Below are 19,396 nucleotides of genomic sequence, written 5' to 3' on the forward strand. Positions count from 1 at the left end.
TGCCAAAGTCCTGTCTTGGTCTAGGCAGGGGGTAAGGGCATTGAGGTTGGGTGCGGAAGGATCTTCGTTGAGTCTGTGGTGTATGCATCCCAAGCGAACGCATAATCACCCAATTATCTTTCAGACTCTGTAGCCTAGGGTCTGTCTTCTCGTCGAATAGACCCTGGCCATCGAATGGCAAGTCTTGCATAGTGTGCTGAAGTTCAGGTGGCAGGCCTGACACCTGAAGCCATGATATACACCTCATGGCGATTCCAGAGGCCACAGTTCTGGCTGCCAAATCGGCAGCGTCCAGCGAGGCCTGGAGAGAAGTTCTCGCCACCTTCTTTCCTTCCTCCAATAGAGCCTTAAATTCTTGGCGGGAGTCTTGTGGGACCAGCTCTGAATTTCCCTACCACCTCCCAGGTGTTGTAATTATAACTGCTAAGTAGGGCTTGCTGGTTCGCCACGCTGAGTTGGAGGCCTCCCGTGGAGTAGATTTTACGGCCCAACAAATCCATGCGTCTAGCCTCCCTAGATTTTGGGGCAGAGGCTTGCTGGCCATGTTGCTCCCATTCATTTACGGACTGTATGAGAAGTGAGCAGGCAGGAGGGTGCACGTATAAGTACTCGAACCCCTTAGAGGGCACCAGGTACTTCCGTTCCACTCCTCTGGCCATGGGCGGAATAGATGCCGGGGATTGCCAGATGGTATCTGCCTTAGCTTGAATTGATCGAATGAATGGTAAGGCCACTCGAGTTGGTGCATCCGCCGACAATATATCTACCACGGGGTCCTCAACCTCCGGAACCTCCTCCACCTGCAGGTTTATATTCAGGGCGACGTGCCTCAGGAGGTCCTGGTGTGCCCTGAGATCAATTGGAGGCGGGCCCGATGAGGATGTCCTCGCTACCGCTTCATCCGGGAAAGAGGAAGACAAAAGGCTCGGGACGAGTGGGTCCTGTATGGTCTCCTGATCATGGGGGACATCAGGGACCAGTGGGACCTGAGGGTCCGGTGCGTGGATGGAAGCTTCCTCCGTACCTGCAAGAGGGGGTTGGCTGACAGTGGCCTCTGGCACCCGGTGTTCCGATGGAACGGAGCGTGACGTCACTGCGAGTCCACCTTGGGCTTGGTGATATGCCCAAGGTGTCCAGAAGGACCACTGATGAGGTCCCTGGTCTGCGCCGTGGGTCTCTTGGAAAACTCAGCTGTGTGTATCCAAATCACAGTCGTGTGCGTAGGAGGCACTGTCCGCATGTGATGATGCTGATGTATGGCGAGACAGCCACGGAGGAGCTGAAACCACTTGGGAAGGGTCTCTGCGTCTGGTTGATCCGTCTCCAAGCGGCACCGGAGAACGGTACTGGGCACCGTACCGGTACCGGGAATGAGACAGGGACCTGCAACCGGAGCGGTGCTGGGAGGTTGACCAGGACCTTGAAGCTCTACGTCGAGAGTGGATGCGAGAGGTGTGGTGCTGTGAACGGTGCCGGGAGCTGGATCGGTGCCGAGAGTATCGGGTCGGCGAGCACGATCTCGAACGGTGCTGCGACTATGACCGGTACCGAGATGGAGAGCGGTACCGGGACTGCGAGCGGCATCGGGACCTCGATCGTGACGGGTGCCTTTCAGCGGTGCCGAGCGAGGATCGTCTGAGCAGGGCAGGCTTGCCTACTGATTGGATAACCCGCACCGGCGGTGCCGGGGGTTGAGACAGCGCAGGCTCTGTCAGGGCAATCAGCTCCCTTGCCGTAGAGAGTGTCTCCAGCGTGGAGGGAACAATAAGCTCAACCACGGCGCATGCCGGGCAGCTGTCAGGCACCGGACTCGATGGCTCTTGCGAGGCCGGAATCCACAGCGCTGAAGTTGTTGGTGCCGCGGCAGTTGTCAGTGCCGGGCGGTCCGACTTAGGCGGGTGCTCTGACTGCGACGTAGGCACGGGAGTCGCAGGAGTCTTGTGCCTCTTGATCTGCGGGGAGAGAGAGCAGTGCCGGGCAGGCTTCTGGGCTGGTGACGGTTGGTGCCGAGGGGCCTTCACGGTGCCGGTGTGCTCCGGTGCTGAAGATGCACTTCTCCCCGGTGCGGACTGTCTGGCGCTCAGTGCCGAGGGCGGAGGAATAAGGGCTGCCTCTATCAGGAGCTGTTTGAGACGAAAGTCCCACTCCTTTCTCGTCCGTGGCTTGAAGGCCTTGCAGATGCGGCCTTCAAGCCTTATCTGCGAGGTGGGATTCCCTCAGGCACTTAAGGCAGGAGTCGTGAGGATCTCCTGTCGGCATTGGCTTGCGACAAGCCGAGCACGGTTTGAAACCCAGTGAACCGGGCATGGGCCCCGACACCGAGTGAGGGGAAAGGGCTAATCCCCAACCCCTCTTAACTATATACAATAACTACGTTAAAGAACTAATGAAACTAAGTAGAAATATAGAAAATTGAACTATATACACAACAACAATGAAAGAACTACGAGAAGCTAGGCAGGTGGAGATCAGCTAAGCCGTGCTCCACTGTTCCAACGACCGACACAGGTGGTAAGAAGGAACTGAGGGGCGGTTGGGTAGGCAGGGGTATATATCCGGCGCCATGGCGGCGCCACTCCAGGGGGCGCCCAGCCAACCCACTGAGTGTTGCTAGGGTAAAAATCTTCTGACAAACGTGCACGCAACACGCGCGCACACCTAACTGGAATGGATATGAGCAATCACTCGAAGAAGAACTGTTTGTTCTTAAGACTGAAGTGGGGGATTAAAGTCTATATCCTTCTCTACATTTTGATTTCTTTCCTTTCAATCTCTGCTTCCTCTTACCTTGCCTAAGCAGGTGCTGCTCCCTGCTGTGAATTTGAGCCTCACTGAACTTCCACAGCAGCATTTTAGAGGAGCTTTCTAAGACAACACTGGATACCTGCTATACCAACAAGGTGCTATCAGAGGCAGCCTTCCTTTTACTACACACAGCCCTTTATGTTGCTGCTTAGTTTAAGAGTTATCTGATTTGGGCCGAGAACCATGTTTCATTAAATCTAATTCAGGCTGCTTAAGTACTGGCCATGTAGAGTGGGGTCAGGACAAAGCATGTTTAAGAATGGTGTTTTAGCCTACATGCGGACTTGCTATACCAACATTTCTGTATTTAGACTTAAGATAGCATTTAGAAGATGGCTCTTACTTGGAAAGAAACACTCAAGTCCCAGAATAAAAATATCAACATAATATCAGAGTGTTCTAAAAACTGAAGGCACAAGTAGCACATCTCTCAGATCTCAAGAGTAATTCTAAGAGCTAAAAAGAGTAGTGACTGCCATCAACTTTAGTTTCAGATAATACATGCCAAGGCTCATCACTGATTTTAGAAGCTACTTTGCCTCTCTAATAGCCAAATAGCCTCCCCTTCCTCCCTCCCCTTCCTCACTCCTGGGGTAGCCCAGAACTCTTTTTTCCAATCCATCATCCCAGCTCCCTCCAAAATAGGGGCAAATGAAGTGAACGAAGCGCTACGACAAAATGCTGCTTAACCTTGGCTAAAACAAGCTCAGTGACAGAGGCCTGGTCTACACTATGCATTTAAACCAAATTTAGCAGCGTTAAACCAAATTAACCCTGCACCCGTCCACAGAACAAAGCCCTTTATATCGATATAAAGGGCTCTTTAAACCGATTTCTGTACTCTTCCCCGACAAGGGGAGTAGCGCTGAAATCGGTATTGCCATGTTGGATTAGAGTTAGTGTGGCTGCAATTTGACGGTATTGGCCTCCAGGCGGTATCCCACAGTGCACCATTGTGACCGCTCTGGAAAGCGATCTGAACTCAGATGCACTGGCCAGGTAGACAGGAAAAGCCCCGCAAACTTTTGAATTTCATTTCCTGTTTGTCCAGCATGGAGCTCTGATCAGCACGGGTGGCGATGCAGTCCCAAATCCAAAAAGAACTCCAGCATGGACTGTACAGGAGATACTGGATCTGATCACTGTATGGGCAGACAAATCTGTTCTATCAGAGCTCCGTTACAGAAAATAAAATGACAAAGCATTTGAAAAAATCTTCAGGCTATGATACAGAGTCCACAGCACAGTGCTGTGTGACAAGTGTAATGGAAAGCCAAAGAATCAAATGGACGCTCACGGAGGGAGGGGGTACTGAGGACTCCAGCTATCCCACAGTCCTTGCAGTCTCCGAAAAACATTTGCATTCTTGGCTGAGCTCCCAATGCCTGAAGGGTCAAAAACATTTTCCCGGGTGTTTCAGGCTGTATGTCGTCAATTTACACCCTTCTCCCCCCCCCGCAAAAGAAAAGGGACAAAAATCATGTCTCATCTTTTTTCAGTGTCACCCTATGTCTACTGCATGCTGCTGGAAGACGGGGTGCTGCAGCGCTGAACACCAGCATCCCCTTCCTGGTGGCAGATGGTGCAAAACGACTGGTAGCCATCGTCATCATCAGCCCGTGAGTGCTCCTGGCTGGCCTCAGTGAGGTCAGCCGGGGTCGCCTGGGTAAAAATGAGAATGACTCCAGGTCATTCCCGGCAGATGATACAAAAGGCTTGGTAACCATCCTCATCATAGCAGCTGGAGGCTGAGCTCCAACAGCCCCCTCCCGTCCCCCCACCTTTCATGTCTAAAGAAGATTCTGTACTCCCTGGACTACCATAGCAGCTGGAGGCTGCGCTCCTCTCCCCACCACCCTTTAATGTCCTGCCTGCACTATCAAAGCAGCTGGAGGCTGCCTCCCCCTCATTTTATCTCACTAAAAAGTCAGTGTTTCTTATTCCTGCATTCTTTATTACTTCATCACACAAATGGGGGGACACTGCCATGGTAACCCAAGAGGGTTGGGGGAGGAGGGAAGCAACGGGTGGGGTTGTTGCAGGGGCACTCCCTAGAATGGCATGCAGCTAGGGCTCTGACCCGGAGCAGCTGTGCTCTCTGGTTCTCTAGTACACTTGCCCCATATTCTAGGCAGGACTGACTATTTTTAGACAAAACATAAAGAAGGGAATGACCCAGGGAGTCATTCCCATTTTTGTCCATGCGCCCCCGGCTGACCTCAGCGAGGCCAGCTGGGAGCACCCATGACAGCAGCAGATGATACAAAAGGATTGATAATCGTCATCGCCAATTTCCAATTGCAAACGGTGCAAAATGACTGATAACCATCATCTCATCACCAAATTACAATGGCAGACAGTGCAATAGGGATGGTAACCGTCTCTGCTACCTTGCGAAGGCAAATGAATGCTGCTGTGTAGCACTGCAGTACCGTGTCTGTCAGCAGCATCCAGTACACATACAGTGACAGTGACAAAAGGCAAAACAGGCTCCATGGTTGCCATGTTATGGTGTCTGCCAGAGCAATCCAGGGAAAAAGGGCGCAAAATGATTGTCTGCCGTTGCTTTCGTGGAGGAAGGATTGATTGATGACAACATTTACCCAGAATCACCCACGACACTGTTTTTGCCCCATCATGCATTAGGATCTCAACCCAGTATTCCAATTGGTGGGGGAGACTGCGGGAACTATGGGATAGCTACCCACAGTGCAACGCTCTGGAAAATCGAGGCTAGCCTCGGTACATGGACGCACACCGCCGAATTAATGTGCTTAGTGTGGCCGCGTGCACTCGACTTTATACAATCTTTTAAAAAACTGGTTTTTGTAAAACCAGAATAATCCCATAGTGTAGACATACCCAGAGTCCCAAGCTGACTTCCTGGCCAGCCTCCTTCCTCAGTCTACCTAGAAGATGCATCCTACCTCCAAAGATGCAAAGCAAAACCTGAACACAAAAAAAATGAGGTGGGCAGGGAGAAAGCAGCTTTTCAAATATTTAGTAGTCAATTTTAAAAGCAAGCAACCACTAGCTTATTTTATAGACATAATACAACCCCTATAGTAATATTTTAGTTATTTGTTTTACTTACCTGATAGATTTTGGCATCTCTCATTAGTTTTTCTACAGGATATTCACTATTAAACCCATTTCCTCCAAAAATCTGGACTGCATCTGAAGCTAGTTGGTTTGCAATGTCACCAGCAAATGCCTTGGCAATGGATGCGAAGTAAGTATTTCTGCGACCCACATCAATCTCCCACGCAGCCCTTTGGCAAGCCAGTCTAGCTAGTTCCACTTTCATTGCCATTTCAGCCAACATGAAGGACACTGCTTGGTGCTATGATTGTTAAAATAAGAGCAAGTTAATATTGCCTAGCTGGGATTCTACAGGGAATACAAAAGAAACAATGTAGCTTCTTTAATATTGTGGGCAAAGCAGTATATGGAATTAGTTCTGTTCAGAGATATGCTATGGGACGGCAGAATCTCACCCCTATAGCTCGGGACATGGTCCCAAGTAATTAAAAATTAAACCTATTTAATTACAAAATTTAGCTTTGAACTGCACTGTTTAGCTACATTATTAATGGGGTCTGTATCCTGCTTTACATCAAAAAGAAAAGTTGGTATCAAATCTCTTCCCTGCAGCTCCCTGCCCAATAAGTAAGGAAACTGAAGTATCTGGTTGATGTAATTCAGCCCCAGCACATTGCTTTCAAATGACCTATTACCATTTACCAATTCATTCTTTAAAGAAGTTTCTGGACTTAGAACCTGGTTAACTTTATTTACGGGTTTATATGGAGCGCTCAACTCTACCTTCCCATTTGAAAAAGCAGACTGAGGGCAGAAGCATACTATAAAGTAGTCCTACGAAAGTAGAATATCTTAACAGCACGTGCTACAAAACTGTGCCTTGTAATTTTTTGCTTAACTTACCTCTATAATTGGTTTTCCAAAGGTTTTTCTTTCCAAAGCATACCTCGTAGCTTCATCTAATGCTCTCTGTGCTAGCCCAACAGCACCTGCTGCTACCTGTATAGTTCAAACAGTACATAGTAAAATCTGAATTGACCACTTCTACCTTAATTTTTTTTGTTTTTTTAAAAAAGCACCTTATTTCTGCTACTTACTGGAGGTCTAGTTTTATCAAAAGCTCCCATAGCAATTTTAAAACCAACTCCCTCAGCACTTAGAACATTTTCTTTGGGCACTCTCACATCTTCAAAGACAATACCTCTTGTATCTGAGCAGCGCTGACCCATATTCATCTCCTGAAAAGGAAGTTTACAAAAGGTATAACTGTAACTGAATACTTCCATGGCATGATGTTTTCTAAATTTTGATTTACTTGAAAAGAAATTGAAACAGATTTTTTAAAACCAGGTTTTCAAAGTTAAACACACCAGAGAGCACTTAGACATGCATATTGGGTAACGCCACATGCAAGTACCTATTTGCATTACAATTAACCACTGCCCTTTGTTTTATAAACCATATTTTTAAACAAAAGACAGATTAGCTCTTGAGAGCAAAAATTTAAACAGCCTTGATATAACTGCATTTGGTGGTTTTAATCCTGAAGAGTTACTTCTCACTGATAAACAAGCAACCAAAACAATTTTTTTTTTACTTACGCTAAAAACACTCAAGGAGTTTGTTTTAAAAAAAGAAATCATTCTTTTCCTTATGCTTTTTATTCCTTTAATTTTTCTAAGCACAATGAAAATCACTAGTTTCACCTTTTGCTTACAGCCATTTTCTAAAGCAGTTTCACTTTTTGGTTTTCATGCACTAGCAACAAAGCATTTTAGTGACAAGCTCTGAGAGAAATTGTTCTTTCAGAAATAGAGTCTATTGAAATGTTACAAAGTCAAAAATGTTTCTATTGAAGTTTATTTTGTACAAGGTTGATTTAATTTTAGATTTATTTGAAAAAAATCAAAAAAATATAAATGTCAGGTTTAAGTTGATATGACAAAGTCCCTTTGATCACCCCCAAGAAATAGAGCAATCAGTAAACAAGCATTTAGGATACCGCTCCACAATGTAAAAACAACAAATTTGATCTGTAGCATGGCTACACCTGCTGCATAGTGGTGCTGTTCAAGAGATGGAACAGCCATGGCTGAAAGTCAGGAAAGGAAAGAAGACATATGTTCCTCTTCTAATTAAATGGTCATTTCAAGTTGCCAATCAAGTTGGCAAAATGGTTTCAGGTACCACACTGGCCCATGAGTCATTCTCCTTCCCCCCCACCTCCATCTCTTTGACAATTTTTGCAGGTGTGTAATCACATTTTTCTTTTTCTTTCCTGCTGCTTTTTAAACACCAACATAAATAAGAAAAAGACAGGCTCTCTATGCAGAGCATTCAATGAAACTGACTATACATGAAGTTATGTCAAATACACAACAGTAAAATATAGAGGAAAAGTAGTTTTTCATTTTCAATAGTTAGGTGTTATTTGAACCAATAGGTAACATCTTTTCAGACAGAACTCAAGGTGTGGAGTTTCGCAGAGAAGCTGCTCCTTCCTTACTGCCACAGTCATGCTTCCTTGCAGAGACACACAGATCAGCCATCAAAACAAAGAAAGTCCTCTGATTGCAAGAAACAGAGGTCTTATTCTGATTTCACATATTTATGTACAGTGGTGTAACTCCATGGTTATTTACAGAGTTATACCAAATCAGGCTTTTTTTTTTTTTTTTTTTTTTTTTTAAAGTCATCCAGGGGACCAAGCCTCATGTTGACTTGAAATAAACCCATAAAACTAATATGATGGACCTAGTAAGTCACCATTAATTTATTTCACACATCTTTAAAAATTAGTCAGAATATAGAAATAGCAATAAGTACAAAAAAGTTTTGTGCTAGGCATTTATGTTGTGTACCTAATACGTTAAAAAGCATTCAAGTCATAGTACTTTCTCCTTTAACATTACTGTTTTTGACCAGAGCAGTGCAATTCCTAGTACCCCAGGTAGCACGCTTATAAATATCTATGCATATATACTCCACCTTTCTTCCAATTTGGATTCCAGGGCTGTCTGCTTCCACAATAAATCCAGTAAAGGCTTTGCTGGCAGGGGCTTTCAGATCAGGATTGGAACGAGCTAACAGAAAATACCTAGTGCAAACACATAGTAACTTGAGTGACTCAAACCTGTCTTCACGATTAAGAGCTAAACAGATAAGTTTTTTTAAGATAGATACTAAGTACCATATAACATTAACCCTATCAAGAGATTCTAAAATGGAAGCATTAAGTTCTTTTCTTCTGGTAGATGACATGAACAATAAACAGCCGGCTTTAAATTGGAAATATTCTACTGAGGCACCAGTACACCCACCACTGTGGTATCTAAGTGTTAACAAAATTACACAGGACAAATAGCTGATACAAAGGACCCTTTCCTCATAGTGTTATGTACATTTTTATTATATTAGTTACCATCTTTAGGAATGTTATGAAAAAGTTATTGCAGAGATAGGTCATTTCATAGCAGATCAAGGATTAGGGGAGCAGTGATTGTGTGAAAACCTTTAGAACTATCACATGATCCCATGGAGGGGATTAATTTTATTCTTCTAGGTCTAAGATGCAGCTCATTTCTAAAAGAAAAATGCAACAAATATAATAAGTCACCCTTGTAGTATTCATTGATGACATAAGACAGATGCTAGGTGCTATTAAATGGTTCCTCAAAGATCTTGAACCATTAAGCGGATTTCTTTGAAGCAGGTTGTACAGGATATTAAACCAAGGCAGGATGAGAGAACTGTACTTTTTTTTTTTTTTTTAAATGCTCTTTTCAGACTTCAAGGCAACAACATCTAGATTTGGGGATAGCTCGGAAAGTATTCTCTTTAAGACACCACACAAATGTAACTGCTTTTTATAATCATCTGTGTGGGAAGTGACAAGTGTCTTCTAGCCGTATGTGGCTAGAAGAAAGAACTATGCTCAATGACCATGTATACAGTCAAGACAGAATAACGAATAAGACAAGTTCTTTTGAGTACTGTGTAAGTAAGTCATCCTCTATACTTTTCCTCCTTTTAAAAATAGATAGAATTGAGTGGTTTCTAAATCACGCTGCTATCAAACACATTTTCAGAAGTTTTGTTATCTGGTGGTTTCCTTAGTAGATCTTGAGGGGCACTAAAGTGTGTATTGTTAGCTGCAAAATTCTGTAATGATATATATTGATCATGGCTCAAAATATAATGTAATAAACATGAAGATTTAGAAGAGGGATTATAAAAGAGACCCTAATACCTATTTTAGTCAGAGGAAATTTTGTTATATATAAAACATGGTGAAGGGCTGAACATAAAATAATTGAAACTGTACAGCAGATTAATAAGCAGTCAATGTACCAGTTAGCTTTGCCACCATTGGTGATCCACATCTTTTGACCATTTATGACATATTCATCTCCTTTCTTCTCAGCTCTCGTTTTTATACCTGCCACATCAGAGCCTGCTCCAGGTTCTGTTACACAGTAGGCCTAAAAGGGGGCGGGGGGGGAGGCAAGGCAGTGAGTAACAAAAATCACTTCATTTAACGAAGAGGACTGTATATATTATCACACTGTGGAGATACCAAACTATTACTTATAATGGTCTTGATTTTTTCATCTCACTCAACGTGTTTCCACACATGAATTCAAAGAAGCCTTACCAAAAAAGGTAGATAAACAGCAAAAGTATGTTTAATAGGTTTAAACTTCCAGAGTGACTTACTAGATATTATGGAAAATATTGACAGGCATATTGTGCAGTTTACTTTTTGAAGTAATAGGAAAGTAGTAAGTGATGTGGGCAGCAACTCAATTTATTTTTATTTTTTAAGTCTTCCCTGTTATCTTTATATCCTTGATGCACCACAATGTAAAAATTGTTAATAATTCAGTCTGTGTACAGTAATAGTGCTTTACTGGGGGTCTGAATGGCTCTTAAAATTATCAGAATAAAAACCACCTCACTTTTAAGCTGCTAATTTGAATCCAGCCCAGGCTGTTTTTTCTTTTCTCTGGTCTTCTCATCCCCCACGTAAATAGGGCTTGCGCTGTTTGATTGAGCCAGGTTTAATTTACATAGGAGACATAGCTGCCGTCTCTCCTGTCTGGAAGAAAGCCTGTTTCTCCCTATTTGGCCACAGACTTTAAAGCATAATATCATTATGTACCCCTATCTCCTCATATAGTGTTACATTTCACAATGATATTAATCACTAGTGTGTCATTAGCTTTCAGAGAAGACCTCCACTCTATACCATCTTAAAATACAGTAGTATTGTATATTATCATTTATTCAATTGCTTACCGCTTGAGGTTCAGCCTCCATCTTTATATACACAAGTAAATACATTGCAAATGTATTTTTTGAAAAGTAAAACCAGACCAAGCATCTCTCCTGTTGGGCATAGACGCCATGCTATCCCCTCCTGCACTTGACTTGATAGCTTTGTTTACCAAACACGTACCTTCACTGTCTGCCTGAAGACCAGGCTGGCCAGAGAATCAAATACACATTGATTTGCCTAAGGCAGTCTGTGCTTATGCATTATGTGCAAACATTTTAAGAATATAATTCTGGTGCATATTCAGAATTTTTTATACACATCCACTACGTACATCATGCAAAAATGTTAATCATCGGTGAGTTATTATTTTCTAATGATAATTTACATGCCATCTTTCAGATACAGATATGACAATAGTGTGTTAGGTACAGTGAGTATGTCAGGCTTGACAAGGACTGCTGACAGAGTGAAGCACAGATGAGCCTCTGTGTCACAATGAGGCATGTCTTGGTTTAGCTGTTAAAGAAATGCTGTCTTTCCACCCTCCATGTATCATAGTATCAGAAACAACACTGACTGAAATGGCATTCATACTTCTTGCCAAAAAACTAACTTATGCTCTGACAATCAGTCTATCATTACAAATACACACAACAACGGGTTGTCAAGTATGTAATACACACACACACACCCCATAAACACATGGAAACATATTACTCTCACGTTCCACTCTCTACATGCAAAGTTAAACAGTTTTTCCTAACAGATCCCATCAAGGACCTGGTGAAGCCTTTACAAGGACGACTATTGATAAAGATCATCAGGAAAGTGGGGTTCACATATAAACTTTAGTCTTATCTTTTGGATACAGTACAAAGCAAATCTTGATACTAAAGTTGCCAGAACATTAGGAGTGCTCTATTCTATCTAGGATCTGACAGGGTGGAAGCTCACAACAAGCCACTATGATGAATAAGAATACTAAATACATGTATTGCAAACTTGTGATAAATGAGACACCACTGATGAAGCTAAATTACTTGGATCACCAAAACTAAAATTTCCACATTTGGGATTAGGATTTGAAAAGCTACTGACTAATGCTGCCCTCTAAGTATTTAAAACAAACACCACCACACAGGGTCAAATGAGGCCAACCGAGTGACTGATTGGCTTGCTAAGCTGATAAAACTTCAATAATAGATAACATAAGAATGGCCATACTTTGGGTCAGACCAAAGGCCCATCTAGCCCAGTATTCTGTCTTCCGACAGTGGCCAATGCCAGGTGCCCCTGACTTAATGAACAGAACAGGTAATCATCAAGTGATTCATTCCCAATTTCTGGCAAACAGAGGCTAGGACCATCCCTGCCCATCCTGGCTAATAGTGATTTATGGATCTAGCCTCCATGAATTTATCTAGTTCTTTTTTGACCCGTTATAGTATTATCCTTCACAACATTCTCTGGCAAAGAATTCCACAGGTTGGCTGTGTGTTGTGTGAAGAAATACTTCCTTTTGTTTGTTTTTAAAACCTGCTGCCTATTAATTTCATTTGCTGACCCCTGGGGTTCTTGTGTTATGAGGAGTAAATAACACTTCCTTATTTACTTTCTCCACACCAGTCATGATTTTACAGACTATCATATCCCCCGCTTAGTCCTCTTCCCCCCCCAGTCCTCTTCCCCCCTCCCCCCAGCAGAAAAGTCCCAGTCTTATTAATCTCTCCTCATATGGCAGCCGTTCCATACCTCTAATAATTTTTGTTGCCTTTTTCTGAACCTTTTCCAAGTCCAATTACATCTTTGTTGAGATGGGGCAACCACATCTGCATGCAGTCTTTAAGATGTGGGCGTACTATGAATTTATATAGAGGTGATATGAGATTTCCTGTTTTATCTATCCCTTTCTTAATGATGTCCAACATTCTGTTCACTTTTTTGACTGCTGCTGTACATGGAGTGGATTTTTTCAGAGAACTGCTCACAATGACTCCAATATTTCTTTCTTGAGTGGTAACAGCTAATCCAGATCCAATCATTTTATATATATAGTTGGGATTATGGTTTTCCAACGTACATTACTTTGCATTTATCAACACTGAATTTCATCTGCCATTTTGCTGTCCAGTCACCCAGTTTTGAGAGATCCTTTTGTAGCTCTTCACAGCCTGCATGGTACTGAACTATCTTGAGTAGTTTTGTCTTTTTGGTTTTTTTAACATCTGCAAATTTTACCACCTCACTGTTTACTCCTTTTTGCAGAGCATTTATGAAAATATTGAATAGGCCTGGGCCTAATAAAGGCCCCTGGTGGACACCACTATTTATCTCTCTCCATTCTGAAAACTGACCATTTATTCCTACCGTTTGTTTCTTATCTTTCAATCTGGTTTCTATACTTCAACTCTAATATGATACATGTCCATAACCCTTGTCCAGGGTCACACATTCTTTGTGCCTTAATTTCCACACATGAGAGAGTGTGAAGTGCTTTGAAATCTAGAGCTAAAAGTGCAAAGGGATGTTTTATGTTTATCCTGTTCTTTTGTAATGCTCTATTTTTGGCTGCTTAGTTATGCAGCCTTTATTGAAGCAGACATCTGAATCTTCACCATCTTCAAGATACAGCAGCTACTGAGAGATTATAGTACTTCAGATTGTTTTTATGCCCGTAGGTGCTGGGACATATTTTTAATTTTCTGAAACCTGCCTCAATTTTTTTTTGAACATCCACCCACCACGCCTCTTCTTGAAAGAAGAAGTTAGATTTTGAGACAATTACGTTAGGATTCCTAGATGACTATACTCCAAATAACTTCTATTTGCTAACTGAATGTGTTCCACTTACTATCCCTGATATTACAGTAAATTGTGATGTCCAGTTATATTTAAGTAACTATTTGGATTAAGTACATATCCCATTACATTTTCTTCAAAAGAAAGCAAAATAAGATATCATGAACCCTGAGCATTCTACAAAGTAGCAGCTATACTTACACACATTAATGGCTCCTCAGTCATTCTCCCCAAATATTTCTTCTGCTGTTGCTCATTTCCTGCAATGATGACTGGCATTTGCTACAAGAGAAGTTTTATTCTTTCAAAATAGTGAACAGCATTCTATAAACTCTAGACAAAAATAGTAGGAACAAACAACAACAAGACTTACTCCCAAGGAATTCCCTTCAATAGCAGTTTGGACCCCTGTACATCCATAAGCTAGTTCTTCTGTAATAAGGCATGCTTCAAAAGTGCCAAGGCCCAGTCCACCTACAGTTAAACAGTTTATTTACCAAAAATAGCTTACAGCCAAAGCATGCAACAATTCTTAATACAGATAAATTCAAGGAAATATCCAAGGGGATATGTTTTTGAAATGTCTGTATTTATCACATTTTATTCAAATAGTGAATTCCCCAGGCATGAGAATTTAGAGTTTTGTCAAATAAGACTATTTAAAAAAATAAAAATTTCACACTCTAGGGTTTCTTTGAGCGATCTGCTCGGCAAACTAGAAAAAACCGAGACAAAAGTATTTTTGTACAAACTTCTTGTTGTCAATACTCTTGCTCTCCCCCTCCATACTGGACCCTTGTGCCTCCAGATTCTAGTTGTTATCCAGCCAGCCAAGAATTTTCCTGAAGTATAAGAGTTCTGAGCTGAAAAGCTGGAAGTATGGACTCCTACCCCATCCCCCTTCTGGCCCAAATTTAAGGATGTGCTCCAAATAGTCTCCAATTGGTAAATGGTCCCTCTGGGGTCAGTCCTTGGGCTGTTCTAATTTGTGCCAGAGCATAGGCCAAGACAGGCAGAGAAATTGGGGAGTAATAATCAGTTCCCTGACATTTCCCCAACTAAACCAAACAGATGCCAGCCATAGCAGAGAATCTGGCCCTAAACTGATAGGTTTCAATCTAACCTCCAGTTTCCACAGTCAGCCTGAGTAGTCCTCTAAAGCCTACAGAGGTTAGTGCCTTTTTTTGGGATTGCATGGCATTGTTACCAGACTTGAGGCCTACAACAAAATTATTTTTTCTACAGTGATCACTCTTGATTAAGTCCATATCATATTTAGCCACTGTAGTGAGATTCCTTTGAAAATACAGTAGTTAAAAAAAAAAATCACTGAAGTTAACTGTGTACCTTCTTCTAAATCACACTACAAAAAAAAAATCTGCTAGGAAGAGATGGGGTCCTCCTGACATGGAAGGAGAAGAACATCTCCTAGTGAGGAGAGCTTTAAACTATGTTCAAAAGGTGGCAGGTGACCAAAGCCCATAGACAGGCATAAAGAAAGCAATCTTAAAAGAAAGGCTAGGTGTTGTGGGGGGGAGGTAGCGGGACATGGAAAATTACAGTAAGGTCATAGGAACGACAAGAGAGAAATCAGTGGGGAAAACTGTTCAACATCTTAGATTTCAATATACAAATGCAAGGAGTTTGGGGAATAAATAGGAAGAAGTGGAAGAGAGTTGTACATAAGTTAAATGATGACTAAACTGGCATCACAGAAACTTGGTGGGATAAGTCTCATGACTGGAATATTGGTACAGAAAGGTATACCTTGTTCAGGAAGGACCGGAAGGGGAAAAAGGGAGGAGGTGTTGCATTATTCAACAAGAATATTATATATATGCATTCTGAGGTTGAGGAAGAAGTAAGAGGCAGACCAGCTGAAAAAGTCTCTGGGTAAAGATAAAAGTAGGAAAAAAGGGTCCTGGTAGGGGTCTACTATAGGCCATCACATCAGGAAGAGGAAGTGGAGAACGCATTTCTAGAATGAACAGAAATATCCAAAAACACAAGACTTACTAGTAATAGAGAACTTTAACTTCCCAGACACCTGTTGGCTTTAAGTCTTGGAATGTATTGAGGAAAATACATGGGGAATTGGTTGTGAATCTGAAGAGAGAAGGCAATTTGGGTGAAAGTGATCATGAAATCATAGATTTCCTGATTCTAAGGAAAGAAAGGAGCGAGAACAGCCAAATAAATGACAATGGACTTCAACAAAGCAGACGAACTCAGGAAACTGATAGGTAAGATCTCATGGGAAGAAAATGTAAGGGATAAAGGAGTTCAGGAGAGCTGGCAGTTTCTCAAGATGACAATATTAAAGGCACTACTGCAAACTATTCTGATGCAGAGGAAAGACAGAACCATATCGGCCTCTTAACTATTTTTCCTAGCAGGAGCTGTTCAATTACCTGAAAATCAAAAAGGAATCCTACCAGAAGTGGAAAGGATGGAAAGAGGAGTACAAAAGAACAGCACAAGTATGAAGGGACAAAATCAGAAAGACTAAGGCACAAAATAAATTACATGTAGTAAGGGACCTAAAAGGCACTAAGAGGTTCCTTAAATACAGTAAAGAAAAAAAAAAAGAAAGAAAAGCTTAAATCCTCTAATTAACAGAGAAGAAGAGCTAATAACTGATGACATCAAGAAGGCTAGGTGTTTAATGCCTATTTTGCTTCAGTTTTCACTAAAACTGGTCATACTTCAACACAATAAATATTAACACGAAGGGTGAAGAAAAGCCAAAACAGGTTAAAGACTGTTTGAATAAACTAGAAGTATTCAAGTCCACAGGGCCTGATGAAATTCACCCTTGGGTACTTAAAGAACTAGCTGAAGCAATCTCAAACCCAGCAGCAATCATCATCAAGAACTCGAGAGGCCTGGAAAAGGGCAAACATAGCACCTATCTTTAAAAATGAGAATGACGACCTGGGAAATAATAGACCCATCAGCCTAACTCCAAAACCTGGAAAGATACTGCAATAAATTATTAAACAATGAATTTGAAAGCACCTACAGGACAATAGGGTTATAAAGAATAGCCTGCATGGATTTGTCAAGACCAAATCATGTCAAACCAACCTAATTTTGTCTTTGACAGGGTTACTAGCTTAGTGGATGAGGGGAAGCTGTAGACATAGTATCTCTTGATTTTAGTAAAGCTTCTGACACAGTTCCACAAGACATTTTCATAGGCTAACTAGGGAAATGTTGTCTAGATGAAATTACTATAAGGTTGATGCAAAACTGGAAAGACATACTGTACTCAAAGAGTAGTTATCAAGGGTTCACTGTCAAACTGGGAGGACATATTTAGTGAAGTCCAACAGGGGTCAGTCCTGCATCTGATACTAGTCAATAATTTCTTTAAATGACTTGAATAATGGAGTGGACGGGAGGGAATGATTACAAAATTTGCCAATGACAGAACTAATAGAGGTTGGAAGCACTTTGGAGGACAGAATTAGAATTCAAAAGGACATTGAAAAATTGATCTGAATCAACAGGATGAAAGTCAATAAAGACAAGCACAAAGTAATTAGGAAGGAAAATCAAATACATAACTACAAAAATGGGGAACACTTGGCTAGTTGATAGAACTGCTAAAAGAATCTGGGGCAGGGGAAATAGCTGATCACAAACTGAATTGGAGTCAACAATGTGATGCAGCTGCGAAAAACGCTATCATTGTATTAACAGGAGTGTCGAATATAAGATATGGAAAGTAACTGCCCAGCTCAGTCTGCACTGGTTAAACCCACATTGGAGTACTGTACAAATCATGGGTACCACACCAGGAAAGACACAGACAAACTGGAGAGAGTTCAGAGTAGTATAACAAAAATGATAAGTTTAGAAAACTTGATTTATGATGAAATAAGAAAACTGAACACATTTAGTCTAGAGAAAAAACCTGGCAATCTTCAAATTGTTACCGACTGCTACAAAGAAGACTGATCAACTTCTCTCCACATCCACTGAAAGTAGGACAGGAAGTAATGGGCTTAATTGGCAGCGAAGGAGAAATAGGTTAGATATTAGGAAAATCTTTCTAGCTGTAAGGGTAGTTAAGCTCTTGAATAGGCTTTCAGAGGAGGTTGTGGAATCCCCATCACTGGAGGTTTTTAAAAGCAGATTGGACAAACACTTGTCACGGATGTCAAAGTTTACTTGGCCCTGCTTCAGCATAGGAGGCTGGAGTTGATGACTCCAGCTCTACATTCTGTGATTCTATGATAATGCTGTATGTTTTTTCCAGGAGAAGCCCCCAGCCTCTAGTATGTTAGTGAACACTGTTGTATTTGTGTATTTTAACTTTTAAGATCTAGGAATTTTTAATCATGCACAGAACAAGTCAGCCTGCCTATTGACTATACCTGTTACTACTTTACGTCTTCAAATTCGGAGTAGTTTACTTAGTACCAACCACATAACATTACCTTAAAAAAACACCAGGGGGTCCTCTGTAGCATCATTCTTCATTTCTTTTATTTTATAAGCTTAAAAAAGTTGCTTACTCACCACAACTTTCTGGTATGTGTGAATTCATCAGACCAAGTTCCCATGCACGTTTTATAAGGGGAACAGGATACTGAAAAGAAAGAATTTACACTCTCAGTCATTCAGTTAATTTCTGCAGAACTGGAAAATGTTGAATATCCACACCTATTTTCCCACAAAAATATGGCTAGCCTACCTCTCCAGTTTTGTCATACTGTGCAGCAACAGGGATGATTTCCTCTCTAGCAAATTTACGAGCAGTAGCTTGAAACTCTTTCTGTTCATCACTGAGCTCTAGAAAACAAACCATTTTAGTCACAAATTCTACACTTCAGTTAGTCTTACTGCTTGTTAGAACTATTGATCTACTCCAGTGTTCCTTCTAATTTTTCCCACCCATGTGCGGAATGAATATTGTTATGTGCACCAATATGGAGCATATTCAGAGTGTGGGAGGGAACTCAGGGCTAGGGCTGAGGGTTGGGGTGCAGGGGCTCCAGGGCTGAGGCTGCAGGATAGGTGCCCCTTCCCCAGCCGTGCCTGGGGGCATGCCGCAGCAGAGTTGGGGCTGGCAAGTCCCCAGGCAGGTTCCTTGAGCACCAGCACAGTGCTAAATAGGCTGCTGTGCAGCTTACAGGGAACCTAGATCTGCTCTCACCTGAAGGGCAGGGAAAAAAGAAAAAGAAAAGCTATCCTCAATTGTCAAAAAGGCTCGGTCTTCATCTACCTAAGAGCATAACACTCTTCACTTTTCACCTAACAACATGTCCAATGCATTTATTTATTGATACAGTGATCTGCAGAACAGGCAACTCATCACCACCTGCCCTTAGTGTGAGGAAATCTTATTAGTTTCCATGTCAAGATCACCACTCTGCTTAACACAGATAGATTTACAGTAAAAACAAGAATAAGTTTATTATCAAAGAACAGAGATTCAAATGAAAGCCAGTAAGAATATTGTAA

The 19,396-nt window shown here is 41.9% G+C and overlaps 1 protein-coding gene and 1 non-coding gene across 6 annotated transcripts in view; both read right to left on the reverse strand.

Moving 5' to 3' along the window:
- The window catches only part of ACADM (acyl-CoA dehydrogenase medium chain), an 82,529-nt gene that overhangs the window by 20,287 nt on the left and 42,846 nt on the right, over positions 1 to 19,396 (reverse strand). For 3 of the 5 annotated variants that reach the window (XM_050961051.1, XM_050961053.1, XM_050961050.1), the window contains exons 3-11: positions 18,627 to 18,724; positions 18,452 to 18,521; positions 14,298 to 14,398; positions 14,126 to 14,206; positions 10,198 to 10,328; positions 8,836 to 8,944; positions 6,945 to 7,085; positions 6,751 to 6,846; positions 5,900 to 6,148 (exon numbers count right to left, since the gene is read on the reverse strand). In XM_050961051.1, the coding sequence (XP_050817008.1) occupies positions 5,900 to 6,148; positions 6,751 to 6,846; positions 6,945 to 7,085; positions 8,836 to 8,944; positions 10,198 to 10,328; positions 14,126 to 14,206; positions 14,298 to 14,398; positions 18,452 to 18,521; positions 18,627 to 18,724 (1,076 nt within the window). Of the gene's footprint in view, positions 1 to 5,601; positions 5,755 to 5,899; positions 6,149 to 6,750; positions 6,847 to 6,944; positions 7,086 to 8,835; positions 8,945 to 10,197; positions 10,329 to 14,125; positions 14,207 to 14,297; positions 14,399 to 18,451; positions 18,522 to 18,626; positions 18,725 to 19,396 lie in introns of those variants that run through there. The other 2 variants (XM_050961049.1, XM_050961052.1) reach the window with 1 other exon arrangement.
- On the reverse strand, positions 3,237 to 3,328 carry LOC127056052 (small nucleolar RNA SNORD45). The gene has a single exon (XR_007775696.1). It is a non-coding gene; the product is annotated as a small nucleolar RNA SNORD45 (small nucleolar RNA).

Source organism: Gopherus flavomarginatus, chromosome 7, assembly GCF_025201925.1.
Source record: "Gopherus flavomarginatus isolate rGopFla2 chromosome 7, rGopFla2.mat.asm, whole genome shotgun sequence".
Classification (NCBI taxonomy): Eukaryota; Metazoa; Chordata; order Testudines; family Testudinidae; genus Gopherus; species Gopherus flavomarginatus.